Source organism: Pan troglodytes, chromosome 7 (assembly GCF_028858775.2).
Source record: "Pan troglodytes isolate AG18354 chromosome 7, NHGRI_mPanTro3-v2.0_pri, whole genome shotgun sequence".
Lineage (NCBI taxonomy): Eukaryota > Metazoa > Chordata > Mammalia > Primates > Hominidae > Pan > Pan troglodytes.
In genome coordinates, this window is record NC_072405.2 from 49,591,133 (window position 1) to 49,613,019 (window position 21,887).

At 50.8% G+C, this 21,887-nt stretch overlaps 1 protein-coding gene and 1 non-coding gene across 2 annotated transcripts in view; one reads left to right on the forward strand and one right to left on the reverse strand.

Annotated features, from left to right (window-relative positions):
- The window catches only part of SFRP1 (secreted frizzled related protein 1), a 48,002-nt gene extending 26,971 nt beyond the window's left edge, over positions 1–21,031 (reverse strand). The window contains exons 1-2 of the mRNA XM_001138037.8: positions 20,163–21,031; positions 14,996–15,073 (exon numbers count right to left, since the gene is read on the reverse strand). Of these exons, the coding sequence (XP_001138037.1) occupies positions 14,996–15,073; positions 20,163–20,706 (622 nt within the window). The 5' untranslated portion in view covers positions 20,707–21,031. The remainder of the gene's footprint in view (positions 1–14,995; positions 15,074–20,162) is intronic.
- Positions 9,569–9,671, forward strand: LOC112204242 (U6 spliceosomal RNA). The gene has a single exon (XR_002937819.1). It is a non-coding gene; the product is annotated as a U6 spliceosomal RNA (small nuclear RNA).
- Positions 21,032–21,887: the final 856 nt, after the last annotated feature.

A 21,887-nucleotide genomic window follows, 5' to 3' on the forward strand; every position in this document is an offset into this window, starting at 1 on the left:
TTCCATACACTCTCATGTCTACACACCAGCTCTGTGGGGGATGCATGATGGCCATCATTTGGCAAATGAGAAAACTGTGGTTCCAAGCATTGCCCTTGGCCAAAGCCATGCGACTAGTAAATTGTGGGGCAGGAATGAAAACTCAGTTCTGAGTTTTAAAAAGTAACTGCTTCCAAACTGCTTCCCCATAGCAGGCTCTCTCCTACCCTATGCAGCGGAAGGGGCTCCTATGCCATCCATCTCTGGGTTTCTGAGAACAGAAGGGAAGAAGCAGCAGCTCAGAGACACATTCAGGAGAGGGGCTGCAAATGCGGGGATCAGCCCAAGAAGATGGCGCTGGGGCCAGGACGTCCAGCAGTGCCCAGCCCTGGTCAGAGACCACTGATCCACAGTTTATGCAATGCACTGCCCTTTGCAGTGGTCCTACGCCCTCCAATGCACCCCCAACTCAACCCTTCAATGAATGCGTCCAACTCAGTTTTCATCTGCTCCACCCTCTCAGGTACATAGCAGCTTCTCTTCCCCATGCACCCAAGGTGAAGGCCAGTGTTCCCAGGGGCCTTGCCTGGGGAGCAGGAGGTGCCAACCAAGATATCACACCTAGAGAGCAAGTCACAGAGTTTTTGCCACAGACCAAAACCACCTAACTGCAGAGCTGGAGGACACTCACAGATTATCTATGGTGACCCCTTCAACTCGCTTAAAGAAACAAGCTCAGAGATTTGAACTGACTGGCCAAAGTCACAAACAGTTCAGTAGCAGTGCAGAAATTAGATGCCAGGACTCCAGAATCTGTGTTATTTTTTTCTTACTCCATATTTTATCTTCTAACGCAGAAGTCTTTGTTTTTGTTTTTTAACAGGTGGGTAAACTGAGCCACCGAGTGCTTCAGTGACTTGCAGGCGCTGACACAGTAGGTGGTAGAACCAGGCGCTGGGCTCACGCCTGTACAGCTCCTAAGGCTACACGTGTTCTTTCCAATGCACTCTTTAAATCCTAGAGATTACAGCACCGCCTTTATGCCAATCCCTGCTAACCGCTGGAATCCTCTAAGGAAGTGACTCCTGCCCAGAGAACCAGCAGTTCTAAATGGACTTGCTGCAAACACTGAAACCTAAACAAAAGAGGTCTATTTGGCACTCAAAGTAATAAACAAAATACCAAGACCATAGGAGTGTTCCCCAAACTTACAAAGATGGCACTCAGTTTATATAATGGCATCAATGCAGAGAAATCCCTCCTGGGCTTCTCAGAAGCTCCTCTGGAGGATAGTGGATTAGCAGCATGCTCTAGACAGTGTCTCTCTCAAGTGCTGGGGGAGGAAGTGACCCTCGGGCCTCACCAGTGGAGACCAAGTCCCTGGGAAGGCCAGGCCAGCTGGAAAAGGCAGCTGCCCAGCACAGCCAGGCTCACCAGGCAGATGTGCTATGCACACACAGACAGACGCACAGGAGGGCACATGTACACAGCTCATCACACCACACACTACCCACATCTGTCTACACCCACACCTCACAGACTGACCCATACACAGGCAAACACAGACACAAACACACATGTGTGCACAGCAGGTGGTCCCTTGTGTCCCCCAACTACACACAGGCATCGACAGACACCCATATCTCGCAGATATAACCCCACGTGCACAGAGGCATAAACACACAAACCACACATGCACCTCCCCTTGTCCCTTATTGTCACTGCAGCCTCTCCTGCCTCCCTCTTTCAGAGAAGCTCCAGACACCTGGGCTAACCCAGCCCTGAAGGCCCTCACAAATGCCATTCCCAGTGCAATGCTTTGGGGCTGGCTCCGGAGGCACTGCTCCTGCTGCCCCTGGTCAATAACAAAGTCTGGAGAGAAAAGTCAGGACCATTTATGATGGGTCCTAATGACAACTGCTCTTGGTAATGGCCAGCTCTGCGGTGACCTAAGTATGAGCTGATTACAGGCTCTGGCTCCCGCTCTGCACACGCAGAACACAGGTGTCCCGGGGGCACTGACCGCAGCAGATGGCCCCTTCCCTGACGGCCAGGACAGCTGTGCTGACCTCATCAGCCACCTCCCGAGGGCTCCTTCAAGTGGGTGGCCCTGAGCAGGCCCAGACCCAACAGGCACCACCCTGAGCCCTCTCATAAGGGACGCGGCTCCAGGGCTCCTCTCTCCCTCCCACCCTCACTCAGAGACTCCCTGTCCAAAATGTCTCACCACTGATGTCTGCAGTTCTGCCATTAGGACTTCATTATTTGATTAATGAGGTCTTTGTCTTCTTCTCCTCCTCTTCCTCGTCCTTTTTTTTTTTTTTTTTTTTTGAGATGGAGTCTTGTTCTGTCACCCAGGCTAGAGTGCAGTGGCGTGATCTCGGCTCACTGCAAGCTCCACCTCCCAGGTTCATACCATTCTCCTGCCTCAGCCTCCTGAGTAGCTGGGACTACAGGCGCCCGCCACCAAGCCCCGCTATTTGTTTTGTATTTTTAGTGGAGACGGGGTTTCACCATGTTAGCCAGGATGGTCTCGATCTCCGGACCTCATGATCTGCCCACCTCAGCCTCCCAAAGTGCTGGGATTACAGGCATGAGTCACCACGCCCGGCCTTTTTTGAGGTCTTTTTTAAAGATATAAGACAGTCATGTTTTAAAATAAGTTCCCAGTGTCTCTGTGTTACCAACAAGGCCAAATCTCCATTCTGTAAGAAAGCAGTCAGGTTGCCGCACAAGCTGGCTTTTGCCTGTTTTGTCATCATTTCTAGATACTCACCACCACACCCTGATAAGCTAGCTAACCACAAAGAGATTCGCCACTCCCCAGTGTGGCGTCGCAGCTCCTGGTCTGATCTCCACTGGGATTATCTTCCTAGGCCCACCTTTGCTGCCTGACAAATGCCTACCAGCTCCATGGAGGACAGCACAGGGTCTCTCATCTCTGCAGCTCCCCTTGACCATTTCCTTGGAGACCAGCTCCCTTCTGTATGCTCCCGTGGCTCCCAGCTCTTCTCTATCACGGGCATCTCTGCATCCCCTGACCTCCTCTAGATGGTAAGGCCTGGTAGAGCAGAACCACTTCCCAATCACACCCCATGACCATTTTCTGGACACTCACCAGCACGGAGCCCAGCACACACACCACGCAGTCAGTCTTGACTGGGTCTCTGACACTAACATGAAATTAGGTTAATCCAGGTGTTTCCTTCCCGAGGCAGGAAACACCATGAGGAGCAGCACAAAGGCACTGTGATCCAGGGCTGGAGCATGGGCAGAGGCACCTTGGAGAAGCCTGTGACAAACCCAAAGCTTCTGCCTCAAACAGGCCCCAGGAGTGGGGACAGTGAGGTACCCTAGTGTGGCCAGGGGCCCCCCAGTACAGACACCCTCACCCTCTCCTCCAAAACTCACCAGCTCCTATGTGGCCAGCCCGAGGCTCACTGCAGGGCTTCTCACTCATAACGCAACTTCAAAAGCAACACACCCCAGGCAGAATTACACCACTAAAAACTTCCACTCCTGGACTCAGGTGTGCAGGTAAGAGCTATCTATAGCCAACAGAGTTTTCACCTTCCTTACCCAGGGCTTAACTCGGGTTCAGAGCACTTGGAGGGAGGAGACGGCTGCAGAATTCTTTGCAGCGAAGATCCCATAGCAGCCCATTTTGGCTTTGTGTCCCCACCCAAATCTCTCTTTGAACTGTAATCCCCAGGTGTTGAGGGAGAGACCTGGTGGGAGATGACTGGATTATAGAGGCAGTTTCCCCCATGCTGTTCTCACGATAGTGAGTGAGTTCTCACAAGAGCTGATGGTTTTATAAGGGGATCTTCCCCCTTCACTTCCTTCACATACTCTCACCTGCCACCATATAAGACGTGCCTGCTTCCCCTTATGCCATGACTGTAAGTTTCCTGAGATCTCCCCAGCCACGTGGACCTGTGAGACAATTAAACCTCTTTTCTTTATAAAGTATTCAGTCTTGTGTAGTGTCTTTATAGCAGTGTGAGAACAAACTAATACAATTGTGGAGACTTCCCTCTTCCCCGGCCCTGGGAAGAAATGATATCAACACTTCTGTCTACACAGCTAAAATCTCTTTGGATGTTGATTCTAGTCAACAGATGTGGTACAGACTAAGCAGGGCTCAGTAGAAGCCCAACGATTGTTGAATCATCTCTGCAAGAGTGCACGCCTTCTGCAGGTGGTTAGATTTTCAAAAGAAAACACATGCACAAACACACATCATGAGCCTGTTTTTAAATGAATGTGTGTTAAGAGTAAAGACCCTGTAACCAGAGAGGCTGGGTGCCGGCTGGCATTTGGCACTGTGCAGACATCTCAGCTCTTAGTGCCTCTACATCTCAGAATAAAGGTCGAGACTCCTTCTAGCCAGCCCTGCATCCTATGAGTGGAAGCAGCAGCTGCGGGTTACGTGGAGGTGAGAGGCTGCTCTCAAGACTCAAGTCTTGCCTGTGCACTTCTCAGCACCTTCCTTGCCCAGGGCTGACAACAAGTACTTACCTGACTGAACTCCTTCCCCTCGCAGCTATGCACTCCCTGGGTGTCATATCTGACTGAGGCCCATGGCCACAACCACATGAGGGACCCCTGAAACACATGGGCCATTCATTCCAACTGCTGCACCACAAGAACAGGTACAGCCTTGCTGGGACCTCGTCACCCTTTGAGCTGGGTACACAGACAGCTGCGAATTGGAAGGAGCAGCTCCCCCTCCCATGCCTTGATCCAGCCTTTGAGTCCCCACGCTGTGGGCCAGGGCTAAGCAGAACATAGAATGCGAAACGAGTTGTTATAACTGACAAATGACAAACCAACATTCTCCTCTGTATTTATTTACCAGCTTAGGTTTCGTCAATTGAAGAATTACTACTTGTTTTGAGTCTTTACTCCCTTTCCCTGTCCTCATCTCCTGACACCAGGAATGCCCTCCTCTACTTTCTCCATTAATCTTCAGCCTGACAGTTAGATCCTCATCTTCTCCAGGAAACTTCCCTGAATTTCTCCAGGCCCCACCGAAGACCCCTCCCTCCTTCAGTCCTGAGTGCTAGAACTATGCACAAAGGCATCTGAAGTCACCAAAGAGCAGAGACAAAAAAGCATGGCAAAGGCCTGTCTCGCCCACCAGATTCTTGGGGGTTTTGTGGGGCGTTTTGTTTTTGTTTTTGTTTCTGTTTTGAGACAAGGTCTCGCCCTGTCTCAGACCCAGGCTGGAGTGCAGTGGCCTGAACACAGCTCACTGCAGCCTCGACCTCGCGGGCTCAGACGCACATCCCACCAAGTAGCTGGGACCACAGTGTGCCACCATACCTGGCTACGCTTTTTTTTTTTTTTAGAGACAGGGTCTGGAACTCCTGGGCTCAAGCAATCTTCCTGCCTCAGCCTCTCGAAGCACTGGGATTACAGGCATGAGCCACCATACTTGGCCACCAGATTCTTAAATGTGTCAAGGGCAGGAACAGGGTCCTCCATATGGGGCTGAGACCAAAGGAAAAGTGGAAGGCACCCAGGCTGTCTATGAGCCTGAGAGGTGAGCACAGCGGGCTGGCACAGCCGCCCTATGGAGTACCGCAGGAGGGAATGCGCTCTCTAGGCACCAGCTGCTCTCAGGGTTTAAAGTGCTTATCCAGGCTCGTTTCTAGCTCTGGTGCCACCGACATATAGTTGGGGATTTCCTTCAGCCATAAGCCATTCCCCAAAGCTGAATGCATCCATTGCGGAAGACACCGGCGTGGAATAATTTTCAAAGAGCTCACAAAGAGAAGAGAACACATCTGAGGTAGTCCCAAAAGGAAATGTCCTGTGGAGAAAGCTGATGGAAGGGCTAGAGAAAACAAGAGAGAGAAAATCCCCCTCGTAATCCTGCCTGAATGAGAAAGAACATCATTTAGGGAAGCTGGTTTCTCATTTTCTCCCCACTGCCAAAGTACTATTTTGGCATCTCTTTACAACTCACAGACATCCTTTCAGAATTTGTAAATGATGTCCCTTAATTCCTGCCCTACAGAAAATACCTCTTTTATGCCTCCAAATATCTGCCAAGCCAGTAAGCATCTATTACCTGCACATCAATCCCTAAGCGCTGTCAAATAGCCTCAGCTCTCATGCTTACAGCCCCCCAAACCTAACAGACCAACACCTTTTACATTCAAGACTCAAACATGTATATGGAAGCTCTGCACATGCACCGAGATCCCAACCCCAAAAGCCCACACAGACACAAATGTCACCTTCTCTCAGGAGTTCCCAGTTCCTGCTCCTGCCGCTTTGAGGAGTTAGGATGAGAAGGACCCAGCGTGCAGCATGAGTTATGGGAGCTACCCACAATCATCTTTAAACTCAGCCCTGCAGGAAGAACCCCAAGGCTAGTGTGATATGGAAACTCCAGCATCTGGAGCTGGCTGGGACTGTAAGAACAAGCAGTTTATAATCCAGCAGTCTCCCTGAAAAAACCACTATCAACAATCACTACAGGCCAGTGCAGTGGCTCACGCCTGGAATCCCAGCACTTTGGGAGGCCAAGGAGGGCGGATCACGAGGTCAGGAGTTCGAGACCAGCCTGGCCAACATGGTGAAACCCCATCTCTACTAAAAATACAAAAATTAGCCAGGCGTGGTGGTGCGTGCCTGTAATCCCAGCTACTCAGGAGGCTGAGGCAGGAGAATTGCTTGAACCCAGGAGGCAGAGGTTGCAGTGAGCCGAGATCACGCAACTGCATTCCAGCCTGCGCAACAGAGGGAGACTCCGTCTCAAAAAAAAGAAAAAAAAATTAGCCGAGCATGGTGGTGGGCGCCTATAATCCCAGGTACTCGGGAGGCCGAGGCAGAAAAATTCCTTGAACCCAGTAGGCAGAGGTCGCAATGAGCTAAGATCACACCACTGCACACCAGCCTCAGCAACAAGAGCAAGAGGCTGTCTCAAAAAAAAAAAAAAAAAAAAAAAAAAAAATTCACTACAGTACCTTCCCTGGAAAGACCTGGAAGGCTGTATTTCATCTCGTCCCCATCATCACCATTCATGTGTCCATCCACCCTCTCACTTAAGTATGGGCTGCGGCACTCACAGAACTCAACTTACCTAATTCCCAAATGGGTCTCTCACAGCCACCCACTAGCAAAGCCAGAGACACTGGGGGAGTATCTGCAGCATTTTTTTTTTTTTTGCCACTGTCATTAACACTCAGCAGAATCCAGAAGATGACTTCACCCCTGCCACCATGCCCTGGCCCCAGCTCCCAGATCAGTCAATACGTCCAGCCCCCTGCCAATGTGGTTCAACAAATGTCTATTTTCAAAGAAACCTAAGCTGGCTGCTTCTGGTTCACTTTCCTCATAACTCATCACCAACTATTTGTGGGATGCGGAGGGCAACCATCCTGAGCCTGCCCCCTCTGAATTAGGAAGTCCCCAGGTGCCAGCAGTAAGAGGCACTCCAACCCAGGGAGGCTCACGCTACAGGGGTGGCTCCTGCACACACTGACTATGGGGCAAGTCCCTCTTCTTGGTCACCCAGCCAGACAGACTGCAGTGCCAGGTCCTCTGGGCACAGTGGGAGTGACAGCACTAGCGGCAGGCCAGACCCCATACACAGCAAAGCTGTAGTTCAAATATGTATTATATGTGTCTGGCTTTCACACGGAGTTTGCAACCTGCCAGTTAGTAGTGTTTACCTTGGTAAAAATTCACGGGAAATCTTAGTCTGAACAGGCCCAGAGTTTATTTTACTGCCAGATAAACAACTTTCTTTGATAAATCATCCGTGTGACAGTGTTCCTGAAAGACTAAACAAAGATTTCAAGCACAATCTATAGGCCTTTGAGAAGCCTTCCAAAGCGAAGGCATGTTTAATTGGCTGCCCTAAGGTCGGGGCAGGGCAATGATCTGACATTTCTTTGGCCATTTGTTCTTCTGGAAAAAAAAAAAAAAAAACCAGATTGGGGCTTCCAGCACATTTCTGCAAAACTGGATGAAACTTACCAACATTTAAACACTCATTCGCATTATAATGCATAGCCTATTTTTTGGTTAAAGGAAGTGACTATCACAAGGCAGGTGTTGGGGTTGGGGTAGGGGAAGGGAAAAGTGCCCCAGAGATATCGCTGGAGAAAAACGGAGGACAAAGTGAAGTAAAACAGCACAAAGGGGCTCTGAAGTCCCTCAAACATAGGCCCTGCTAAATTAGAAGGAGAACACGTTAGGTAGAGTGTTTCTAAAAAACACACAAATGAAAACTTCAGTGGTCCTATCCTGGAACACCAGGCAGTCACAGCTCCCGCATTCAGCCCTCATCACTGTCTGGAGGCTTCCAGGTTTACGTTGACATAAGGATGTCATCTCACTAAAACCCAGATCTCCTAACTTCTAGTTAGGGTTTGGCTTTCCGAGGGGGAGTTGTTTGTTATTGTTATTGTGAATTACAGCACCTTGAAGCTGCATAAAGCAGTTCTCTTTGTGGGTTTTGTTTTGTTTTTGAGACGGAGTTTCGCTCTATCGCCCAGGCTGGAGTGCAGCAGTGCAATCTCAGCTCACTGCAACCTTGGCCTCTAGGTTCAAGTGATTCTCCTGCCTCGGCCTCTGAAGTAGCTGGGATTACAAGTGCCTGCCACCATGCCCGGCTAATTTTTGTATTTTTAGTAGAGATGGGGTTTTGCCATTTTGGCCAGGCTGGTCTTGAACTTCTGACCTCAGGTGATCCACCCACCTCGGCCTCCCAAAGTGCTGGGATTACAGGTGTGAGTCACCGTGCCCAGCAGCCTAAAGCTTTTAAAGGTCTTCCGAATGGGGTTTTTAAAAGACTTCTTCAGTTTAATCCTCCGTTAACCAGAGAATTAACTAGCATATTCCATTCTTCTTCCTAAAAAACTTTCCGCCCAACAAGCTGATTTCACTGGTGCTAGAATTTTCCTTCCTAGGCTAAATTTCATCCTAAAACAATTTTTTCCAATAAGAAGACATAATAATTATTACAGATTGAATAGCCACCATATTCCAGGAACTGTCCACGCTTGATTAAATCCAATTCTCCCAACACAGTCATGTAGGAATTCTCATCCATAGTTTGCTGATGAGGAGCCAGGCTCAGGGAGGTTAAGAGACTTTCTGGTGGTCGCTTAGCTTATAGGGTAGGGATTTAATCCAAGTCTGTCTCGCCCAGAGCCTGTGTTCTTTCCATTCTGCTACACTGCCGGCTTTCCCACCAAGAAGGGAGCCAATGATTGCTGAGCTCCTTCTGTGTGCTGGGCACAGACATCAGTCCATTTAAATTCTACAAACCCTAAGAGTAAAGGAGCACCCGATGCCCCTTCCCAGGAAGCTCCTCAACTACCTTCCTGCGTGATGGGTGTGAGAGGATGGGAAGGAGCAAGGGTGTGCAATCTGGCCTGGATGCCAGGGAAGTGCTGGTGGGCAGTAACAGGGATCCAGGTAGAGTGCTCTTGGGTCACTGAATGCCTAACTCCTTTATTTTTTTGTCTTATTTCCTTCAGTCAGTAACGTGAGGGCACGGACTGGCTGATCTTTGAGGTCCTATCCAACTCAACACAGCTTTACAATGGCAAAGTGGTACAGGGGCTTGCTTCAGTAGCACACATGGTAAAACTGGAACAATACAGAGAAGATTCACATGGCCACCATGCAAGGATAACACGTGAGTTCGTGAAGTGTTCCATATTTTTAAAGAATAAGATACAGTCTTCAGTAGCACAGCTAGGCAATTATAGTTAACAATAATTTTTTGTATATTTCAAATTAACTAGAAGAGTAGATTTGGAACATTTCCAACACAAAGATCAGTGTTTCAGGTGGTAGATATCCCAATTACACACAATTTTTTTTTGAGACAGTCTTGCTCTGTTGCCCAGGGTGGAGTACGGTGGTGTGATCATGGCTCACTGTAGCCTCAAATTCCTGGGTTCAAGCGATCCTCCCACCACAGCCTCCCAAGTAGCTGGGACTACAGGTGCATGACACCATGCCCAGTTAATATTTAATTTTTAATGGGGATGGGGTTTCACTATGTTGCCTGGGGTCTTGAGGCTGGTCTCAAACTCCTGACCTCAAGTAATCCTCCTGCCCCACCCTCCCAAAGCATTGAGATTACAGATGTGAGACAGCATGCCCAGCCCCAATTACCCAGTTTGATCATTACACATTGGATGCTTTTATCAAAATATCAAACATACCCCATAAATATGTGCAACTATTTTGTATCCATTAAAAAAATTGTAAGTGGTACAGGTGAGCAACGCAGCACCCAAAGACATGGGCAGTTCACATGAGCTGTGAACAGCCCCTCATCCCACTCGTCCCTTTTCCCTCTTTCTCTACCCACCTCCAGAAAAACCTCAGAAAATAAAGGTGAACTTGAGGGCAAATCCTTCTCTCCACTCCCCTTCTTATGAGAGTCTATAGTCATATCCAAAGATGAGGACATGATGCATAACACATAAGCCAGATGCAAAAGGACAAACACTGGCTCGGCCTCCATCTCTTCACCGCCTACCCCCCCAACCCCCCACCTCCCATGCACAAGAAGGCTGCTCAGAAAGAGACACAGGCTCTCAGCTGGGACTCACACCTCTAGTGCACTAAGCAATGGGCCAATCTCAGGTTTTTACGCACATAAAATATCCTAACAATTAGCTCCATTTTGTACAGATCTGTGGATAGGATATGTATCTTCAGCAACAATAAAACCCAGTTGTTTTCCACCTATCAATTCCATCCCCAGGGTAACAATTCCTTCCATGTCTAATTTTACTTTGACTGAATGAGATTCTGGATGTTGGGGCTTCTTTTAAACATGTATACATGTATATGCTCAAGTCACCCAAAACAGGGCATGTAGTTTTCCTTGAACTTAATACACAAGTTGCCAACATCCACCTTGAAAAGAGCCTTCTCCTTTATAAAAATAAAAATAAAAATAAAAAAAAGAAGTCCATCATGCCTGCAATCCCAGCATTTTAGGAGGCCAAGGTAGGGGGATCACCTGAGGTCAGGAGTTCAAGACCAGCCTGGCCAACATGGTGAAACCCCATCTCTACTAAAAATACAAAAATTAGCCAGGTGTGGTGGTGGGCACCTGTAGTCCCAGCTACTTGGGAGGCTGAGGCAGAAGAATCGCTTGAGCCTGGGGGGCGGAGATTGCAGTGAACTGAGATCATGCCCCTGTGCTCCAGCCCGGGTAGAGCAAGACTTAGTCTCAAAAAAAAAAAAAAAATCCAACATCCACGTCCCACATCCCCTGTCATTCATATAGTCAGCTGACAAACTTTCATTTTATGCCTACCATGTATAAGACACTGTGCCAGGGACTATTTGAGTGCAAATAGGCCTTACTTTGTTCATTCCAAGACACAGATTTTCTGCACATTTCTGCAAGAAGTATGGTTTTTTTGTTTTTTGTTTTTTGTTTTGTCAGTAGTACAAACTGAACAGTGTGTCTCACAATTAACAGGCATCTCCCACCAGGTAAAACACGGCATTAGATACAGAGCCTGCTCTCAGGCAGCCTGCAGGTGCTGCAGTGACTGTGCTAGCAGCCATCTTGCTTCATCTTTGGGAGGAAACCCAAGGTTTAGTTTGGAAAGGCTGAGCCTACTTTCTGCAAGAACTCAAACTGCCCGTCAGAGTAAAACACTGTCCCCCAAACAGCAGCACAGCCAAGACACCCTGAAAGAAGTTGGAGGCAGAGTGAGAACAGATTAGTGGAGGTACGGAGGTGCGGGAAACTGAAAATATTTCTACTAGGAAATACTCCCTAATGCTAACTGTGAAACCTGATGTTCTTTTCCTTCCTATTTGACTAACCTTAGTGTTGCATAGTACAGCTCTTCTCTTTATGAGGAAATATATAAATGGAAAAAAGAATCCTTCCAGAAGGCAAGGAAAGTTTCTAGGGGCAAAGAAATCCTTTTCCATAGGGAGAAAATACTGGGCTGAAGAAATTGCCACCTGAACTCTCAAGCTCAAAACACTGAAGAAGGCAGTACAAGTGGAAGCTCTGAACTCTCCTAGCAGAAGTATATCACCATGCAAATTTCCCCCAGGAAAGCTTACGGGTGTTTACAGATACTGCAGAAGAAGCTAGAGAAAGTGGCCAGAGGCAGGAATTAACCTCACCACAATTATAAATAAATCAGATCCTCATATCCCTGGGATAAACCAACCCAAAGGAAAGACGGCTGTGGGTACTGAGCTGTTAACAGCAGGATGATTAGTGTGGCGGCTCGCGAATACTATATTGGGCTATTTAAGAGGCGAGAGTGGCACCCTGTTGTCACAGAGCAGGAAAAGCAGAGAGAGAACAAAAAGCAGAGCCCTGCAAGCTGATGGAAGCCAGCAGGCAGGCTGGTCGCCAGGTTCGATGCGGTGACTTTGCCCCATCTAAGTCTTGGCTACCACATCTGGTGCTTGATCCAGGCTGATCAGCTGCATTCCTGAGCATCAGCACACAAGCTTTTCTGCTCATGTTTTTTTCCTGTTGGGGAAAAAATGTGCCCTGAACTGAGCGGGTACAGTGCAGGGCTGGAGACATGAGTGACTAAGCAGATCTGCCAAGGGGTTAAAGCACACTGCATGCCGAGAAGGTCAGGGGTCAGACATGCCCAGCTCCACAGAGGCTGCCGGAGACCACAGATGCAGTGGCAGGGGGACGAGGGTGCTGCTTACCCAGGGAAATGCACCCCTTGTTCCCGGAGCTCACAGAGAGCCTTCCAGCAACCTGATGTCTTCCCACTGGGGATGTCAGGGCCACTTAATGCAAAGTTTGATCCCTGGAGGAGGGAGTCAAGCATTCTCTTTCTTCTCTGCTGTGTGTCAGCTTGCATTGTTCAATTTCTTTGTTTCCTAACTGAATCCCATCAGTGTGGCTGACTGCCTCACTTACTTGAAGTGAGCTGAGCTAGGAAACACGTTTCTCGACAAGGCTGCATTCTCTAAGGTGCTAAGAAGGGCAGAGCTAAGCTCAGCCCCTACAGAGAGAGAGAAAAAAAAATCCCTATATATTGTTTTATGAGAACATTACAGACAAAAAAACAAAAAGGTTTCTCCTGCAACCAGCTCAAAGAAGCCTGCCATACACCATATGCACACTAAGGAGGTCAGCGCCTCCGTGGCGGAGCCCAGCGGCTGTGCATCGACTCTTAAGTGAGGAGGGCAGGTGGCAGAGTGTAAAAGGACTCCAGTTGAGAAAGTCAAATTCCTTCTTTATCAAATAAGAGGACTGGATAAGATGACCTCTGAGGTCCAGGAGGAACCCAAAAGTTCTGTGAACCCAAGAGGAAAATATTGTCAGGGCTAAAGGAACCCAATCCCAAACAGCTAATCACTCAGATTCCACAAACCGTGACTGGTTATCGACATGAGATCCTCTGTCCTCTTCTGTGTACAGAACGCTGGCTGATTTGGCAGGTGCCTGCTGCCGTGGGAAGAAGATGTCCGTCCCAGATGAGTTACCTGAGTGCCCTCTAGACCCCTGCCCTACGCCTTAAGGTGAACCTTGCCAGATTCAAATTCTTTCCCAGGCTTGCCTCTTCAGCCTATGTGGCAAAGGGTCTGAATCCTCCAACTTCTGTCTTTTTTAAAAAATAATACTCATGTATTACATTTATTTAGAGGAAGAGTTCCACCCTCAATCTGTATCTATAGAACTCAGAAAGCACTAGGTATACAGGGAATCCTCACTGATGAATTTGAGTTAATGCAGAAACAGACAAGTAACTCTCACTGCTGCATCACAGAGAACACATTAATCTTCCCCATGCATGGAAACAGGATACGCGCTCTCCAGTTTAGCTCTGGTGGCCATCTACATCCAGCTTCCATCTTCATCCACAATTGCAATACCCTGAGAATGACCCTGTCGTGAGGCATGATTCCCTCCGACTTGCATGTGTCCTCCCACATGTGTGCAGCTTACTTTGACAGGGCAGGAACAAGACCCTTCCGTGTACTTTACCATGTTCGATTAATGAAAACATGGACTGGGATGCCTCCGAATGGACTCACATCACCTATCTTTACGCTTTTCCAGATAAGAATTCTGTAAGAAATCCGATCTCAGGGACACAAGGCAGGAATTATGAGAAACACATTGTTCAGCATCACACTGATTCTTCTGAAAGTGTGGCTTGGCCGGAGCCACTTCTCTGCATCCATGTCAGATAGAGGTGAGAGAGAGGGAGCTGGCCCTCCAAAGGGGTGCCGTTTACATTTACTTTTCTCAGAGGAGAGACTCAGGGTGTGGTGAATTCAGGTATTCTGCAGGTCAGACTATAACAGACCATCCCTGAAAGGCCCCAAGGCCCCTGGCATCTCCCCCACCTCCCCCTGGCCCCCACCAGCTCCTCCTTCTCCTGGAGCTGCGAGTGCTGGTTCAGAATTCTCTTTTGATGGAGAGTGACTTGGGAAGAAGAGAGAAAAACCACACTACTGTGGGGATGTCCATTTTTCTTTGCCTCACGGAACCTGATGAGGACCCCCACTCTGAATCCCCTAAGCATTGAAATCTCCCCTCCCTGGGAAGGCACCCAGAGGGCAGCCATTTAAATCCTGGACAGAGTCATGCTGACACCTAGGGGTAGATGTTAAAAAAAAAAAAAAAAAAAAAGAGCCAGTCCGGAAAAAACCGGGCCCAACCAGACACAGTAGCAGGTGGCAACTTGTACTCCCTGCAGCTTCTGAGAAGGAGCTGCTGTCCTTCCCTGCTCCTCTCGACCTGTCCCCAAATCAGCCTCCCTGCATGCCTAGAGAAGATGCCCAAAAATCTGTCCAGCGATCCCCCACAAAGGAGGGCAAAGTATGGCCTTCATCAAAACTGGCCGGTTCTGGACCCTGTCTAGTCTCCCATCTGCCTGAGAAAAGCAGCCATTTGGAGAGGAATGAGGTAGAGAATATGGAAAGCTGCAACGAGATACATCAGCAGGGCCTCCGTCCGGCAGAGGCACAGACCAGGAGGTTCCAAGCCTTCCAGAGGCAGCTAGAAACGCTTTCTTACCAAACTCACTGGCGCAGAGATGTTCAATGATGGCCTCAGATTTCAACTCGTTGTCACAGGGAGGACACACCGTTGTGCCTGGGAAAGGAAGTAGGGAGAAACGGAACTGTAAGTTACAGAGCAGGAAGGGAGCAGCCCCTGGGGAAAAGATAGGCCCTGGGTCCAGGCTGAAAGTGGCTAAAGGTCTTCTGGAACTTCTGAAGGGGACCTGAGAATTGAAAACAAGAAGCCTTGAGCCCAGGGTCCACAACCAGAGCAGGCGCAGGTTTCTTGAAACATTTTGGCCCAGAGCTGCTAAATGTGACACAGTTATTTAAGCCAGCATAACCTGAGGCTGGGTGGGTGCAGGTCACGTGAATGATGACTTGTGGGGCGCTGTGAGTGCCGGGAAAAGCTGGCTTACAAACCCACAGAGATCTCTTCCTGGTGTTTGTTTCCCATCCTCTCCCTTCTCCTTTCAATACCATCCTCCGATTCCTGCCCCCTTCCCATTTCCACACTCCCAGCTAGCCTGCTGATCCCTCTGACCAGGTCTCCAGGAGTCAAGAGAGAAAGAAACTCAGCCAGACTCACAAACTCCAGCCCTCGGCCCCTGAACACCTCCTCTCCAAAAGGGCCACCGCAGCAGGAGGCCAGGGCAGGCGGGCGGGGTGGGGCACTAACAGGCGCTGCCAAATGGGAGGACAGGGCTGGATAGGAAGGGGTCCTTCAGAGGCTCTTTCCTGGGCAACTGTGAAGTGCTTTGAAGAGGAGGTGTGTGGGGGCAGACGTGCATAACGCTGGAAGGCAGCTCCACTGCCTGGGAGGAGATGTCTGAGGCCAGGGCAGAAGCCTCCTCCAAGCCAATATACTGCTGAAGTCAGAAAATCCAGTGGAGGTAAAGGACTCCGGCTTCCCAGGACAGAGGGAGAGCGGGACGGCGCTTTCCTCCAAGAGCTGAAGTGGCTTATCATCATTGTCATCACCTTCACCTATCAAGCAGCCTGGAGCTTATCGACTGTCTAGGAAAACATCACGAGCACATTCTAGGGGCACCCCACCCCCGGGCACAGCACAGGAGGCCAAGCCAGGCTGGAGCTGAAGAGCACAGGAAAGTCACCGCTGACCCTGCACTCAGGGAGTGCAGGTGGGGCTTGGTGTGCTTGAAGCCCACTGCTCTTCATCCTCCTCCACCATGGCTTCCGTGGCAGCATCTCCCTCCCCATCAGCCCCCCTTATGGCTCAGACATTGAAATAGGCAAAGGCTCCCTAAGTGGAAGAGAAGAGGGGACCTGCAGAGCACCCCCAGATCAAGGCTGCCCTCAGGACACAAGTGGCCCATAGACCACTCCCTACTTCCAAGCAGGGTCCCTGCAGGGCCCAGCAGAGACCCCATCCTTAGTTTTTATTGACACATTCCTCTCCCACCTTTACTCTGCACCCAGGAGCAAACACCTTCCAGATTCTCAGTGCAGTTAAGAACCACGCTCCCAGCAGACGATAGCATGACTGTCCTTAGCCCAGATGCTGGAAATTTGCTTTGCACCCAGAACTTGAGACTGGGTTCTAGAGGTGGTAATCCTCACAAAGGAGACAACTTACCACAAATTTTGCATTATGGTTTTTGCTTCCACATGGGGAAAAGGAAGTGTGACAATATGGAAAGGACCAGGTTACTTGCACAAGGAGAGTGAACTGTGCTTTTGGGTTTTCCTTGTTTAGGTTATTTTGAAAAAGGAAAAGTGGGAGTTACACAAACACACATTGCAACGTTCTGTGAATACAATCTTGACCAAATAGTGAAGTCAGGGTGATCCAAACATAAAGGGCACATCTCTGCCCGCTCCACACACTCACTGCATCTCCTCTGGACACTTGAAGTTTGCCTGAACCAATCGGCCAAGGAGGGCTCTGCACTTCTCAGGGACATTTTCCTCAGTCCCGTCAATTACATTTGGACTTCAGTGCCTCTCAGAGTGGCAGGAGCTCGTTGGGGTGGGCTCTGTGTGTTTTTACCACGGCTTTCCCCTATCTCAGCTTTTCTAACGGCTGACTCTGGAGCAGCCTGATCCAGAGAGAGAAAGAGAAATGTGTGATGCGGTATTAACCTGCGCCTCATTGGTGCGTCTTGGGGCTCTACAGGCTGCCTCTGCAGGAGAAATCCACCCAGTCATCCTTCTGAGAGGTGGAACTAAATCGCTGTTTTCAGTTGTATTTAAAATAATGTTTAAAGCAAATGAACAAAAAAAGCAAAGGTTTTGTGTTTATTAATATTTAAGGGTGTGTGGAGGAGACAGCCCAACAGCTGAATCAGGATTAAGTGATTTTTGTGATATATCAATCCACACACACACAAGTGCTTTCTCAGTCTCTCTCTCTCTTCTCTCTTTCCCTTTCTCACACACAGCCCCCACAATCTTCCCTGGCCAGTTCCTGCGGGGACCAAAAGGGAGCCCTAAGGAAGGCTTTCTGGGGAACAGAGGGCTCTGTGGCCTCTGCCATGCTGACTAAATGCACAACATGCCCAAGCAACAACAAAATCAAACCCAATGTGCTGGCTCATACAACTTCAACCAGTAAAACCAGGCAGAGAGGGAAACAACAATGCATCAGCCTGGGAGTTCACAGTTCTAATGGAAGTGCCAAATTCAGAAATGACTTCCCTAGAAAAAGAGCAATTGCCTCTTCCCTAACAGGAGCTTCTATGGCTTGGGTATCAGCCTTTGCAGGGGAAAAATGTCAAGTCATTTCTCATTATCAGGTTTCTCCTTAATAACACATGACCACGGACAGCTGGCCAATAACCCAAAACTGAATATGCCCAAGTGTGTGAACAGAAACCAGTATGCAAAGATATGACACTGCTTTGAAAATGCATTTTAATTTTAAAGAATAAAAGCATAAAGAATAAACGAATAAAAGAGTAGTGCATGCATACTTATTCTCATTGGAAAGTGCCAGTTACTATCCCACAGCCACAAGCCATAAGGTTATGGGGATCAGTAGTCTGGTTTGTCTTGACCTGCCCTCTACACACCTACACACACACACACGCCCCACCCTCCCCTCCACAGGGACCTCGCAGGAAATCACGTGGGGCTCCCTTACACCAGGGATTGCAGTCCTGGGGAGGGTGGTGTGCCATCTCAGGGCAGAGCCCCCCACCAAAACCACTGAGGGGAAAACCAGTCCCAAGCTCCACGCCCGACCGGCCCTCTCCCCACTTTTCTCTTTGTTCCTCAAAGACCTGTCTTGGGAGGGTGACTACCTGAGCGCTGCTGGGAGGAGTGGAGGTGAGTCAGGACGGTTCCAAGCCAGGCTGAGAAGGGCGCCGACCAGTGGAACTGCAGCCAAGGGGCAAAAGGTGTCCGGAAGACAGCGATTATGGGGTTTCCCCATCCCATCACAGCCTTTTGGGGGCTGGGGTGAGGGATTCTTTCCTCTCTTCTTCAGGCAACCCGTCCAATCCCCCCATGTTCCCTGTGGACTGCAGCACCTTTTCCGCAGCCGAGCCCCCTAAGGTGTCCACTCATGTCTGCAGACGGTCCCAGAAAGAGACCATCGGAGGCCATTGGGAATGGACTCCAGGTCAGGGCCGGGCACAGCCTCTCAGGGCAGGGCCGGGCACAGCCTCTCAGGGCAGGGCCGGGCTAATCCCCGCTGGCTGAGGAAGGGGAGAAGGAAATTCCCGCAGGCTGAAGGGGATGGGTGCACGCCAACAGAACACAAGGCGCTTTGTTTGCTCCAGGTAACTGCTCAGTTCTCGCTCGCAAAGTGCAGTTGCATCCGCTACCCTCACTCCACTCCCACCACCAGAGTTGACCCTGAGAGCAGCGGGGCCCAGACCTGGCCACTGCGGGCAATCAGTGCCATTCCCATCCAGCCATCCAACGTCAGTCACTGTGGACCCATCTCCACCCTCCCTAGAATAAGCAAAAGCATCTAAAATTTGGGGTATCCCTTTCCCCAACCTGCCCGAATCCTCCCTCTGAGGAGCCAGGTGACTGCAAGCCCCTCTTTTAGCATCAATAACAGAGGTTAAAGACACTTTAAGGTGAGCTAAGTGTAGGCAGTCTTTCTCCCCCACCCTAAAGGCCCTCCTCAAAAAGCCCTCAGGAAGCCTGCGTCTGTGCTAAGCGCAGCTGAGGTACAGCTCCCCAATCCCTGACCCTCTCCACACCTCAGAGCCTAAACTTCGCTTCTAAAGAATTCTGGGTTGAATTTACTTCTACAGAAGTCAGGTCTGTGATGTGTATATTTTATCTTTATATTTATTTCATTTTATTTGACTTCCCAGGATTTTTTTTTCTTCCCCCTCAAGAATTGCTCTTTAAACATAAGGGGGTTTTGAGAGGAACCTCGGGCCGGTCCCTCAGGCTGTTAGGAAAGTCTCCAATTTGCAGAGCCGCTCTCCCCGGGAGGAGATGAACAATGAGCTAATTACATTTTTATCTTTCTAATGAGCTGAGGATTTGTGTAAATGAGAAAAGCAGGGGGTACGCTAGAGGGAGGGAGAAAAGACTTTCCACCCCCAGCCCTCCGAGGGCAGAGCTGGTACCTGGAAGGGGTGGAGAAACAGAAGTCCCCACGGTTCCTAAACTTTCTCAGCCAGTTCTGCAGCAATCCCAAGGCTACTTGACTGAATGACCAGTGAAGGAAAGGGCTTGGTTTTATTTTTTAAATCTTTGTCGAACCTATGAAAATAAACAAAAGCTGCTCCAAGCATTCTCTCGGCCTTTCTGAACTTTCTACGCTTTGGGTTTTTGTTTTTTTCCTTCCGTCTCAGAGGTTAAAAACTTCGATAGGGACTCGGAGTCCTCCTAGAGGAGAGGGAAGCTCCCCTGTTATTTAAAGCGCAAGGCTTAGTTTCAGGTATGCGAAAGGCGAAGTTGGATCCCAGGAAGAGCGGCTCCGGGGACCACAGCGAGTCCCTGCGAGGCCGAGGCGCAGAGCTGCCGCTCCCGGGCCAGCCCCGCCGTGCACCTGGGTCGCGAGGGGCGCTGAGCGATACCTGGGACAGACCAGACGCGCTTAGGAATCACGTGCACAGCATGCGAGCAACCTCCGGCCCTCAGTCCCCAGCAGCGGGACCCAGCGGCGGGCGGGCGTAGGGTGGCGCGGGTTCTCCTGCAGCTCCGGCCGGGGGATGGAGGGGGCGGCTCGCGCACGTGGGAGGAGGCAGCCTTACCTTGGGGCTTGGAGGCTTCGGTGGCATTGGGCGGCGTCATGGCGATGCAGACGTCCCCCTCGGGGAACTTGTCACACTTAAGCATCTCGGGCCAGTAGAAGCCGAAGAACTGCATGACCGGCTCACACGAGTCGCGCACGGCCTCGCAGAGCCAGCGGCACGGGTAGATGGGCCGGTCCAGGCAGACGGGCGCGAAGAGCGAGCAGAGGAAGACCTGGGTGCCGGCGTGGCAGTTCTTGTTGAGCAGGGGCACCCAGCTGCTGGCCTGCTGCTTCACCTCCGCCATGGTCTCGTGCTCCAGCAGGTTGGGCAGCACCATCTTCTTGTAGCCCACGTTGTGGCACAGCCGCAGGTCCGCGGGGATGTCCACGCACTGCGGCGGCTTGGTGTAGAAGCGCCCGCTCTGGTACGGGCCGATGTCCGACTGGAAGCTCACGTAGTCGTACTCGCTGGCCGAGCCCACGGCCAGAAGCGCCGCGCCCAGCGCCAGCAGCACGCCGAGGGCTGCCCCGCGGCGGCCCCCCACGCTGCGCCCGCTGCCCATGCCCGCTCTGCGCCCTGTTCACCGCGACGTCGGGGCTGCCTCCGCCGCCTCCCCGCGCGCGTCCTGCCGCAAACTTCCAGGGACCTCCGGGGACAAAAGGCGCCGTCCCCAGCGCTGCCCGGCTCCGCGGCCGCAAGCTGCTGCCCGGTACCCCCCGCCGGTGGCGGCCCTCGGCCTGCGGTCGGAGGCGGCGCGGGCGGGGAGCCGGCGCTGCGGGCTGGGTGCGCCCCGGCTCCGGGAGGTGCGGCGAGCAGGAAGGCGCGGGGCGGCGGGCGCGCGGCACAGACTCCGGAGGCTGCAGGGCTGGAGTGCGCGGGGCTCCTACGGCCGAGCCCTCGGAGCCGCCCCGCGCAGCCAATCAGCTCCCGGCGGGGCGAGCCGCACTCGTTACCACGTCCGTCACCGGCGCGGGAGCCAATCGCCTCCCTCGCGAGCGGGTTCGGTTTACTAGAACCAGACGCGGCTCAACACCCCTTAAAAAACAAAACCAAAAATACATAAATAAAAGGGGGAGGAGGAAAGAGACAAGGGGAAAAAAAGAAGGGGAATGGATCACGGCGTGGGGTGGAGAGAGACCAGGGCGGACGCTGTAATTAACTCGCATTGGCTTGCAGAGAAGCGGGAGCCTGGATCATACTTGCAAACCCATGAAATTATGAAGACTTTTTTTTTTTTTGAGACAAAGTTTCGCTCTTGTTGCCTAAGCTGGAGTGCAATGGCGCTATCTCCGCTCACTGCAACCTCCGCTTCCCGGGTTCAAGCGATTCTCCTGCCTCAGCCTCCGGAGTAGCTGGGATTACAGCCGCGTGCCACCACGCCCCCGCTAATTTTTTGTATTTTTAGTAGAGACGGGGTTTCACCATGTTAGCCAGGCTGGTCTCGAACTCCTGACCTCAGGTGATGCTCCTGCCTTGGCCTCCCAAACTTTTTTTTTCTTTTTCTTTACACTGCTTCCTAATTTCAACCAACAGCCCTTTAGACTAGCGGCTCCTCTCCTCGGTTCTCTAGCTGCGGTGCAGACAGGTGGTTTCCCAACTAACAGGGGGTCAGGAAGGCTGAAGCGAGGGAGGTCTGCTTGTAAATCCCTAGTGGGCCTGGCTGGGCTCCCTGGAAGGCGAGGCGAAGGCGCAGTTGGAGCTGTTTGCTGTGAGCAACACCTCTCCAGGTGGGGCCGCCCGTGG